This window comes from Pecten maximus, chromosome 17 (assembly GCF_902652985.1).
Source record: "Pecten maximus chromosome 17, xPecMax1.1, whole genome shotgun sequence".
Classification (NCBI taxonomy): domain Eukaryota; kingdom Metazoa; phylum Mollusca; class Bivalvia; order Pectinida; family Pectinidae; genus Pecten; species Pecten maximus.
The window spans coordinates 20601263-20613738 of NC_047031.1; the positions used below are offsets into that span (position 1 = coordinate 20601263).

The window sequence follows — 12476 nt, forward strand, 5'->3', positions numbered from 1 at the left end:
AACTTGGGATCTTATCTTTTCTCTTCTTTCTGAACTTTCTTCTTCCTAATGTCTCCATTGACAATGCCTCACTTTTGGCCTTTAGTTGAGCGTTCGCCCCTGTGAGGAAGGCTTTGGGTTCTGTCCCCTGGCCGAGACATACCAGAGTCTTTAAAAATGGTAGTTGCTGCTCCTGCTTAGCGCTCAGCAGATTAGGAGTGGGACGACTGGTTCGCCCGTTGTCAGTATAATGTGACCGGGTGGGGTGTGCTGCTGGGTGTCTTCGGCAGTATGCTTCAGTGAGGTAGCACTCTAAATCGGCAAAAGATCCGGCCTATCACAAGGAGACTTAACACAAACATACCACAGCCTCCCAAAACACACATACGCACTCATCACACGCATACATTTCGGAATTAAAGGCAACGAAATTGTCGACTGCCAAGCAAAACGTGCTTTAATAAGTACAACCGAAACTTTAAACATCAACACCAAGTCGGAAGGATCGTAGAGAGGAAATCGTTCTCTCTCGGTTCCGTAACGGGCACACAAATCCTATTCATTCGTTCCTTTTGAAACGAGAGGATCCACCGGTGTGTTATGCATGTGATGCTCAACTCACAGTGGGGCATTTTGTAATAGAATGTTCCGATTTCAAGCACATTCGTGATAAATACTTTCGAGTCCCGGATATGAAAATCCTTTTCAGTTCCTCGGATTCGAAAACATTATTAAGCTACCCTGAAATAAATCGATCTATTCTATAGACTTTAATGTATTTTACCTTTTTAATATATGTTACAGAGTTACATGGTCCATTCGTATATATTTATATTTTACTATTTTTAACCAATAATCAATTTAATCATAATGATCTCAATATACAATGCAAATGATTTTTAAAATGACCAATTTGATCTGATTTTAACAAATAAAATCAAAACGATATCATTGTTTGGCCCTAAATGACCCTAGTTGTCGATGGGCCGTAAAACTCAAACAAACATCATGACTGATTGTACTATAACCTGCACGATCAGAGAGGTCCCATCCTGAATTTGCCGGTCACATTATACTGACAACGGGCGAACCAGTCGTCCAACTCCTAATATGCTGATGCTGACCGCTAAGCAGGAGTAGCAACTACCATTTTTACACTGCACTCCTATAATAACCCTCTCACACCTCCTTACAGGTTAAATCGCTTTTGCTGTTGGTTGGTAAATTCTACAGGAAAAAATCAAAGATGGCGTGAGGCTTGAAAATTTTGATCTGTCCCCTGTGGGGCTCGCATGCTGAAACAGGGGTCAGTTGTCACGTGGTACAGAACTGACTAATGAACATACGTTCCAAAAATAAACGCCGATAAATAGAATGACCAATGAAATAGTGTTACAAATGTGAATACCGGGAAATTGAAAATATATTAAACTGCATCAAATATATACGTTTGTGAAAAAAGTCGTCTATTGCTAGACTTATTTTTACACTGCACTCCTAGAATAACCCTCACACCTCCTTACAGGACAGCAAGCTCTGTTTACTCAGAGAAAATGACACAACAAGGTATTGGCGGAATATGGCTCATCTTTTAGATGGCCGAATATTTATTTAAACATATTTTAAAAAGAATTACCAAACTTTTTAGATAAAAATTTTTTATGAGTGAAGGTGCGGCCTATAAATTAAGCTTCACAAGACATCATAAAAGTGAAACATTATGATGACGCCGCCACCCTTGCTGGCCTTTCCCCAACATATATAATGAAGAACAATATTTTAAATATGAAATCAAAAAGTAAAGATTACTAAATAAAAGACAATAAGCAATAATTAATGGACATATAAATCTGCATACTTCTAACCATCATTACACCACAACTCTTAAGTGCATACAGTTAACAAAATTCTTATAGAAATGTAGAACACGTACTTGTCACCATAGTTATGATTACTCTAGCTATCGTGTATCACTATATAAAGCATATGGTCATAACTACTGTCGCATTTCAAATGTTTGAAATCCTAATTTTTCAGCTAAGACATATAGTCTCTTCATTCCAACAACATGTGTATTATCGATATCGCATTGTTCTGTCATTGTTAACGAACAATTAATGATAGCTTTATGTCTTAAAAGTCTTTGGACCAAACACTAAATCATCATGAGGACGTACGTCCCCATCAATTCTTTCAACATCTTAACATCAGTTAAGAACAAAAGTAAACAACAAATCTCTTAAGGTGAAAATGGAGGGCATACCGCCACACCAATTCTCAAAAAACATCTAAGTTATGATTAACATCAGGTAAGAACAAAACAATAAATCACCTAAGTTGGAAATGGAGTGCGTACCGCCAGACCAATTCTGAAAACCTCTTAACATCATTTAAGAATCAAACATCTTCACAGCAGTTAAGAACAACAATAAATATCTTGTTGGAAATGGGCGTACCGCCACACCAATTCCAGAAATATCTTCACAACAGTAATAAACCTAATAAAATATCCTAAGTTCCAAATAGAGGGAGTACCGTCACTATTCCATGTAGAACCAGAATGTTGTGTAATCTAATAGGTATAGCTGTCAAGCTTGCGTGAGGGGGAGGGGGGGGGGGGGGAGTGCATGTCGTAAAATTACACTGTATGTAACATGGAAAGTTCTAAACATATAAACAATCAACAAACTCTAAATGTAGGGCATCTAACATCAAAAATTTAAGCATACAGTTCCATGCCATAGCTAAAAGATCAAATTGACACAAGGCAAAGCTGTCCAAGACACACAATATATCCTGGGGTGTTCCTATCAATTTGGGGCTTAGGAAGCCATATCAGACCAAGCTGGGGTGTAGTGTTGGGAAATCGGTTGAAAATCATAATCGATCATCGGTTGGAATCGGATACCCTATTCGATCCGATAATCGGTGAAATAATCGGTTTACTTTTCCAATGCATTTATAACTTTAATATCTTTAAAATTCCATTGAATATTAGTAACTTAGCATGGAAATAAACTGTTTTCAGTTATCTGCCTTTGTTTACTTTATTTTGTGTTGTATGTGTACTGTATGCTTCACCCCCTCTGTAGTATGTGAAACATAACTTCCTGTTGAACATGATAAAGTCTCTAATATGTTAATGCCACTTTATGAATCACTTAACCAGTTCCTTTAAGCACTATAGAAAAGGGGTGTTCCAACTTTATATGTTTTTGGGATTTGAGGATTTCTCAAAATAATTTTAATTACTGATCATGAGGACACATCAATCACAAAAAGCTACAATCAAGAAAAACTATATTTTTTATTAACAATGAAAACAGCTTAATTGAGCTATTAAACTGATAAACAATAACAATTTAGTATAACAGAGCAATAACTAAACATTCTTGACTAGACAATTGACAGTTTTTGACATTTTTGACACCATTTTATTTACTAGAAAATAATAGTAAACATTTATTGAACATGTACAAGGGTGAAACACTCACAAATGCAAATACAACACATGCACTCATATCTCCCTGGAAATGATTGTTTTTAATGTCTTTGCAATTTGGCTACTGGGGTAGCTAGATACTAGTGGATAGTAGATAATTTTCTGTAAAATCAGTTAATTTCCCATTAATTAACTATCGAGTGGCGAATATCACACTCACCAAAAATTCTTCATATTTTTGTTGAAAAATATGAACAAATCAACCTGACTTGGATTGATACGATTGCGTTTTTTGGAGACCAACTGACCTGCCAAGCTGAACACACGTTCAGATGGTACAGAAGATACCTGTACACACAAACACCTCCTAGCTAACACTGATAATCTGGGGGAAAACATAGCATTTGCTTTCCACCATTCAAGGACTGTCTTCTGACGGTCGGTCTGAATCGACCACTGTAGTACCAAGGTACCTTGAAATCTCGGCTTGAACGGCATCTGCAGTTTCTTTTTTACTTCGCCTGTACAGATAACGTCGTCAAGCCAATCCTCTGTATCTTTGGATTTTAACTTTTTCTTGGGACTTTCTTTAGATTCTGTTTCTTGAGTTTGTTCAGTTGTTTTATCCTCAGGTACAGATTTCTGAGACTGGTAAGTAGTCGTAGAATTAGATTCATCAGTCATTTCATGATCATCATCATAGTTCCCCAGTGTTGGTAAATCAGGTACCACTTTCGTGACTGGTTCAAGTTCTTGTTCAATTGGTTCCTGTTTCACAGTGACTGATACCTCGACATCAGAGGAACGTTTTCGAAGTAATCCTTCTGCGACTTCCTTTTTGTCCGGAAGAAACTCAAAACCCTTTGTAAATGGACTAAGAATACAACCAACTAGCGCAATTTCTTCAGCTTCAGTTCTAAACTCCATTTGTTTCCTTATTGTAGCTTTCATCGTACGGATGGCTGGTAGGTCTCCTTCATTTTCATTAAGAGTTCTGTATAACTTCACAACTACAGGCAGCACTTTGTTTATTGTTGGGGTTTTCTCTGCGCAAACTACCTCTGTAGCCTTTTTGAAAGGCTCTAGAATAGATACTACCTTTTCAGCTAATGCGGTCTCATCAAATGTGTAGACACAATTTCTAATTGTTGCTAGTGCACTCTTATTGATTTGTTCATCAGAAGTGAGGGCCATTAGAGCAGGGGTTTGTTCAATAAGTCTCTGTAGCATGGCCAACGTTGAGTTCCATCTTGTTGGAACATCCCCGATCAGCTTATGACCAACAAGCTCTGGGTTGAGGAGAAGTTCTTGTTTCTCTCTTAACTTATCATTAACACTTGATGATGTGTGAAGAAGCGTTACTAAACGCCTGCCTTTCCCACATAACCTAGCGATATCTGTTGGTTCCAGAGACTTCTTCACTATCAAATTTATGCGATGACCATAGCAGCAGAAACGGGGCCATTTCAGGATTTCGAATGCCTTTTTCTTATTAGCCGCATTGTCGGTGGTGGCCACTATTTTCGGCAAACACCATTCTCTTTTCGTTTCATCAAGTGAAGCTGCAATTTTTTCTGAAGTGTGAGAACCTTCCATTTTGTTTTGTGCTCAAAACTGCTGTCTCCATGTTCCAGGTTTTATCGATGTAGTGGATGGTAGTGGTTTGGTAACTCTCAGTGCTTGTACTGGTCCACCCATCATGTGTAATTCCCACCCCGTCACATGACCGAATATCCTCTTTTATCTTTTCCTGGATTTCCATTTTCTTGGTTAGAAGCATGGACATAAGTTTTTTTCTATTTGGCAACTTGTATCTGAAATAATGAAACCGGTTTTTTCTTGTATTTTGAGCTGCTTGAAACATTATATAATTAAAGAAATTTAGTTACCATTAGATTATTTAGCACTAGGTATTAGTTATGGGTATACATGTCATCAAGGTTTCATGACTACATTGAGTACATTCCATCAAATTTAAAGTCAAGAAAGTTTTCTGAACATGAAATCTATCTATCAACTTTATTAACAGAACTGTTTTCAATTAAATTACACATTCACATTATAGTTTGTTTTGCTGCTACGGTGGTACATTAATTTAAATCAGAGGCAGGGTTGCTACAATGGTCACATGTGGCCAGTTGGTATGACAAAGTTCATTTAAAACTAACAAAAAGACAAACTTAAGGTACAACTTTACCATGTACTCATGTATCACTATACCTTGGATCCAATTCTTTCACAAAATTGATAAAATGGTCGCTCTCAACTAGACTTGGAGGCAGGACTTTCCCGACGACTAGTTGATATATTGCATCATCGACCCGTCCTCTCCGTTCTTGACTCAATACAGTATTTGATCCTGATACAACATCACATCTTTTGACAAATGCAGCCGATATTGTTGGTTGAACTAATTTTGTTTCAACTTTGTCTGATCGCGATTGTGTGGAATTTCCCGACGGTAATTTGTGTTCCCCGTCAATATGGGCTCTGAAATTCGTAGTATTTCCTGAAAACGACGGAAGAAAACATTAAGTTGATACTTGTTCAAAGATAATAAATATACAACTGCCAAGCGTTCTAAACGGCTGATACAATTTTGAGTTTACAAATGAAACACATGTTACGTCTGCCGTACGAGTTTGTTAGCTTGGTAGAACTTACCTGTATTTCTGTAAATCTTGCGGCATAGATGGCAAACAGCTTGCGTTGTATCCAAATTCTTTTTTGATGGTGGTTCATTATCATTAATTTTATAAAATCCGAAGAATTTCCAAACATCTTATTTCGTTTTGGAGCCTGGGTTTGGGTATATTTCCCTTAGATTTTCTTCAGCGGCCGCCATCTTTTTACATTGTTTATGTTTTCGAGTTACGCCCCCTGACGGGCGCGTTCGATTACATATACTGAGGTTCGTTCGTTTCGGTACCTTTTTATATTTGCCGATGATCGATTGTTGATGTTTGCCATCGATGATCGGCATCGAGATGCTATAAACGATCGCTAATCGATCTTTACCGATCATCGTCCCAACACTACTGGGGTGCGGATATATTTTTTAAATGCATCCGTTTTCCAGCGACCTAACGTACATAGTTGAGAGTCGGAAAAATTGCAGGAGGAACTTTCATGACTGGCCCCTCCGATGCGAAAAGAGTGACCTATGTATTTAGAAGCATCAAGACCACAAGCTAAAAGGCAGTCACGAACAAAGGACTCAAATCTCCTTCGTGCAAGGGGCTTAGCATCTCTGTCCAAAAATAAGGCAGCCTCCATGTGCAACACGTTGTTGAATATAGGTATTTTAAAGACTCTGGTATGTCTCGGCTAGGGGGACAGAACCCAAAACCTTCCTCACAGCGGCAAACGCTCAACTAAAGGCCAATAGTGAGGCATTATCAAGGGAGACATTAGGAAGAAGAAAGTTGTTAAGAAAGTAGAGAAAAGATAAGATCCCAAGTTTAGTCGCCTCTTACGATCATGCAATGGGGGCAGCAGGTACAATTCTTACGCCCTACCTGCAGGGCAGTTGCTACTCCCGCTTAGCGCTCAGCATATTTGCAGTGGGACGACTGGTTGGCCCGTTGTCAGTATAATGTGACCGGGTGGGGGTGTGCTGCTGGGTGTCTTCGGCAGTATGCTTCAGTGAGATAGCACTTTAAATCGGCAAAAGTTCCGGCCTATCACAAGAATACTTAACACGAACATACCGCAGCCTCCCAAAACACACATACGCACTCACCACACGCATACGGGAGGCCGTCCTTAAATGACCTTAGATGTTAATAGGACGTTAAACAAAATAAACCAAACCAAACCAAATGAACATAGGTATGAAGGGTCTGTACCGGACAAAAGGGGTTGTTCTGAAGAGCTACAATAGGTACAGAGTGTGGCTTTTGACTAGTGTTATGCTTAAAATGGCGAAAAACTAAATGAGCTTTGAGTAACTGACCATTATTCATTTCAAATGATACATCACCCGACTGCAGTAATTTCTCTGTTTGTGTTATGTTGAACGCTAACAGTTCCCCGACGCGTGCCAGGGCATAGAATGCTGTAGTAAATATTGCTCGATATAGCACATTGTCATAGGAGCACGCTACCATGTGAGGTAGACATGTGCAGAGGCGATGCAGAATTGGTTGTGTTATGGGCAGCCGGGTATCAAATGAGGGAGCTAGCCGTGCTACTCCTTGGACCGCATTGCGGACCAAGAACACCTTTGTCGGGTCATGTAAATTGTTAACTTTGTGGATGAAGGCTAATGCTGAGAGCTGTGATAAGATTGTACTATGAGCTTTGAAATGCTTTTAACGCACGTGCAACGTAAAGAGCTGTGACAGTATATGGAACGGAGTTGTAGAGGTATTCCTAAATACTGTACACAAAGGGATTTAGTATACAATTTCCGTGACGCTGGTGTTAATGATGCATGAACCAAGCTGGTTAATGTTGGAACAAGGCAGCTGGACACAGATGTCTGGGTCACGGTGTTCAAAATAAGCCGGCGACCGGCGCATTTCACCGGCTACTTTGCTCCCGGCGCCGGCTACTTTCAGATGTCTACTTACATATTAAAATGTTGTGAAACGTATTCTGACTTTGGGGAGTTTGGGAAACAAATAAAACACAACCTTATTTATATAATATTCAATGATTAGCTTTCTAATCGTTCACTTGTCCGCATGCTGTCAAAACACCGTCGGAAGAAAACAACAATCTTCTTCACGACACCGATCAATGTTAATCTAGGTATTGTGTGTGATGCTTTTTTCGCGCTACGATAAAAAGGTCTGACTGACCATGAGTTACAAGCACATGCTTCATCATGAAACGAATACACGACTTTTTTGAAGTCTCAAGGAAAAAACAAAAGGGTATGTTATTTAGATGCATTTGAACTGTTCATCGTCGTACAACGGTACAATATAACCGTATGATTAACTATGGAGTGCGATCCTCTGAAGAGAGATGATTACCAACGTCTGACGTGATTGACATGTAGTTGGGTCACACTACGTTACTGACACAGAATCGGCGTAATGAATTAGAATTATTACGCGCACAATAAAGATGTAAAAGCACAGCCTTTAATAATGTATTTCGTGTTTTATATATCATTTTCTTTAATTCGCGTTTTTTAAGTTGTTCATTTTCAGTGTACGTGTTTTGGAACTGTGACCTTCAAGGAAAATTCAAGGTAATTTTTGTTTTGTTTTGTTATTTACAATTATGAGTGATTTAGAAAAAAATGTGGAACTTCATGTAGGATAAGTGAAGTTTGTCCCAAGTTCTCCTTATTCCAGATTTACCTCCCACCCTTGAAATGTTAAATGTAGATGATAAATGCTTATGCTTGATAAATGAACTTGTGAGAACTAAGCAAATTACACATTATTAATAAAGTAAGATGTAAAAAATATTAAAAAAAATTGAAGTGCTTAGCAAGTAAATGTTCTGGCCATGAAATGCTGCTTGAATATGAATCACGAGCTATTGAGCTTTATTGTCCGCTTAAAATCAGAATATTATTTCACTGTCTGAATATACTGTACTTACTGTAATTATTGATTAACATGGTTAGGCCAAGGGTAAATTCCTACACACTAAGGTTAATTTCATCAATAAGCTACAGGGACCCATAATGATACCGAATCAAATCGTGCACATATCTACTTTAAAACACAACATGAAACACCAATCATAAAAATCATTTTTTTTGTTTAATGCAGATGAACATCCTGAAAAAGATCAGACACCTCCAAGTGTACAGCCTGCACCTGTCTAGCCATCATCACTGGATACACATGCAGGATGCAATTCAGTAAACCCATCACCTGTCCTTGTCGAAGAATCATCTACTTCTACATTCATGACAGAAACAGAAACATTGAATCTTATTCACAAGATGTTTCCAGATAAACATATCCATAATTACCATTCCTGTAGAAAAAATGGCTGCGGTTCACTCTCTGTTAAGGAATTGGGTAGGATTGATATGGAGAAGTCGGGTCAGAAGAAAAAAGACAGGTTTCAACATTACTGGTTGTTCAGGAAAAATATATCTTTTTCTGAAGAAACCGGGATGTGGTTGGCATTGTATGTTGAGGGTGAAGGCATTTACTGTCTTTTGTGTAGGAAACACCACAGCAAGGCAAACTAGAACAAAAGTGAGACATTTTCTGCCAAGCCATCTACTCGGTTCAAGCTCAGCACTTTGAATGATCATGCTGCCTCATCCAAGTACAAAGTTACTGTTAAGAATGAAATGCTTAACAGAGTATCAATTTTTCAACAACAAATTGATGAAAAAGAACTTGTTAAAAATGATGTCTTGGAAAAGGCGTTTTACTCAATAAACTGGCCAGCGAAGGAGGCTATAGCAAACAGAAAACTCCCTAGTCTTCTGTCACTGATACAGTTGCTTGGTGTGACAGAAATGAAGTACTTTACTTACCGCTCAGCAACTTCCATAAGGGAGATGATTAATATGATCCCTGCAGGTAGGGCGTAAGAATAGTACCTGCTGCCCCATTTGCATGATCGTAAGAGGCGACTAAATTTGGGATCTTATCTTTTCTCATCTTTTCTCTTCTTTCTTAACAACTTACTTCTTCCTAATGTCTCCCTTGACAATGCCTCACTTTTGGCGTTTAGTTGAGCGTTCGCCTCCGTGAGGAAGGCTGTGGGTTCTGTCCCCTAGCCGTGACATACCAGAGTCTTTAAAAATGGTAGGTTCTACTCATGCTTAGCGCTCAGAATATTTGGAGTGGGACGACTGGTTCGCCCGTTGTCAGTATAATGTGACCGGGTGGGGTGTACTGCTGGGTGTCTTCGGCAGTATGCTTCAGTGAGGTAGCACTATAAATCGGCAAAAGTTCCGGTCTATCACAAGGAGACTTAACACGAACATACCGCAGCCTCCCAAAACACATACGCACGCACCACAGGCATGCACGGGAGGCCGTCCTTAAATGACCTTAGCTGTTAATAGGACGTTAAACTAAATAAACCAAACCAAACCAAATCCTTGGAAATGGAATCCGTGATGAGATCACCACACAAATTACAAATCAACCATATGGACTTCTGGTTGATGTTGCTGACATCAGTAACGAGGAGCAAATGGTTGGGTTAATTCAGTACATTGACAGAAACACTAACAATGTAGAATGCAAATTTTTGTTTTCTTCCAATGGTTTAGAAAAGGCCGATTCCGCAAATGCAGAAGCTATGTATGATGTCATTAAGGGAAACCTTCAGTCGGCAGGTATACCACTGGATAACATGAGAGGTTTGGCCACTGACGGAGCCAGTGTAATGACTGGGAAAACAATGGATTGGCGGCAATTATAAAGAAGGATGTACCAATGATGATATATGTCCACTGCATCTGCCTTAAATTGGCATGTACAGACACCAACAAGGACCTAAATAAAATCAAAGATGCTGAAGTTGAGGTGACGCAGTTGTGGAAGGTTTTTGATAATTCCCCAAAGAAGTTGTCTGTTTACCTAAAGATCCAGCAAGAGATGAAGGCAGTGTACCTGGAAGCCAGAATAAGTAATAAGATCTCCAGGAGGTTGAAGAAGGCATGTGCTACCAGATGGTTGTCCTTTGACAAGGCAATTGATGCAGTATGCTTCGACTTGCCTGCAATCTTGCAGACTCTGCGTCAACTGAAGGGTGATCCTGCCTGTTACGGTCTATTGAAGAAATTTTCTAAGGCAAAGAAGATTGGCACACTGTATATCCTTCATGCTGTCTTGCCTATTCTCAGTAAGCTGAGCAAAGCTTTCCAGCAGGGCACAATCAACTTCAGCACCGTTGAACCTTGTATCAGTCACACAAAGGATCAGCTTCTGGAACTTGCAAAAGAGAATGCTATCAACGCACCCGTGAAAAAGCTGCTGGAGGACACCAAGGATGGTATCTTATCAACCACTGAAATCAGGTGTTCAGAGAATGATGTACAGTACTTGCAAAAATTATTACAAGATTACATAAAATCTTTAATCGAAAACATCAACAACAGGTTCAAAAACGCATCCCCAATTCTCAATGCCATGCAAGTGTTTGATTGTACTGCTATACCACCCAAAAATCATCCGGAGTTCCAAAGCTATGGTAACACACATATCAGCCTTTTAGCATCACACTTTTTTCCAGAGAGTATGGAAAACCAAGCACAGTTGCATGCTGAATTCAGTGCTCTCAAGTATGCGATGCAGGATTGGCTTCTACCAGAAAATGTAAAGGCTTGGAACATTTCACCAACTGAATGGGCATTGCAGAGGCTGTGCAGTCAAAGGTATGCTTTCGTTGCACACTTTCCGCTCATGTGCAAGGTGATAGAAGCGTTGATGGTTATTCCAGTCTCCAATGCATGGCCAGAGAGGGGAGCATCCAGACTAAAATTGATAAAAACACGTCTTCGAAGTACCATGAAGGGAGACATGTTGAATTCATTGATGCAAATCGCCCTCAATGGTCCCAAAGTAGGGTCACCAGAGTGCAAAGCACTAATTGCCTCTAGTGTCCACACTTGGCTTTCTGCAAAACAAAGAAAGAAGATCCCTAAACCACCCCACACCGCCCAACTTGAAAAGACCTTCATTCCTGTACAAGCAGACATGCACAGCTTGGTACCTGAGGACATTACAGATGCTGAATGTGCTCTCCAGGAATCTCCGCCTACTGTGCATGAACTGGTTAATGCAGCAGCTGCAAAATTCGGTCTTCAAGACGACAGTGAAAGCGATGGCTCTGATTACTTTAGTGGTGAATCTGAATCTGAATTTGAGTGACAATCCTTTCTTTGTACATTAAAAACAGAAAATTAAGATTTGTTCCTACATCATGTTTGCAACATTTTGTTTTATTTTCGAGACATTAACACAACTCTATTAAAATTGACACAAGACAGGACTGTACAGACATCATTAATTCTTCTCAAAAACTTCTAAATCAAACAAAAACACCAGTTGGTACACTCAGAAGTTTTACAATACATATATATATACAAAATGTACATGCAAAAAGGTAAAAAGTG

The 12476-nt window shown here is 39.3% G+C and overlaps 2 protein-coding genes across 2 annotated transcripts; one reads left to right on the forward strand and one right to left on the reverse strand.

Moving 5' to 3' along the window:
- Positions 1-3526: 3526 nt before the first annotated feature.
- LOC117314931 (zinc finger BED domain-containing protein 4-like) lies at positions 3527-6634 on the reverse strand. The gene is made up of 3 exons (XM_033869029.1): positions 6086-6634; positions 5642-5930; positions 3527-5235 (listed from the first exon to the last, which is right to left on the reverse strand). The coding sequence occupies exon 3, from the start codon at positions 5015-5017 to the stop codon at positions 3638-3640; it is 1380 nt and encodes a 459-aa protein (XP_033724920.1). The 5' UTR covers positions 5018-5235; positions 5642-5930; positions 6086-6634; the 3' UTR covers positions 3527-3637.
- Positions 6635-10797: 4163 nt separating this feature from the next.
- LOC117315209 lies at positions 10798-12231 on the forward strand. Its single transcript, XM_033869353.1, has one exon. The coding sequence runs from the start codon at positions 10798-10800 to the stop codon at positions 12229-12231; it is 1434 nt and encodes a 477-aa protein (XP_033725244.1).
- Positions 12232-12476: the final 245 nt, after the last annotated feature.

Coding starts and splice junctions, on each gene's coding strand:
- LOC117314931 (XM_033869029.1), bottom strand. CDS start 5,017: ATGGAAGGTTCTCACACTTCAGAAAAAATTGCAGCTTCACTTGATGAA.
- LOC117315209 (XM_033869353.1), top strand. CDS start 10,798: ATGATATATGTCCACTGCATCTGCCTTAAATTGGCATGTACAGACACC.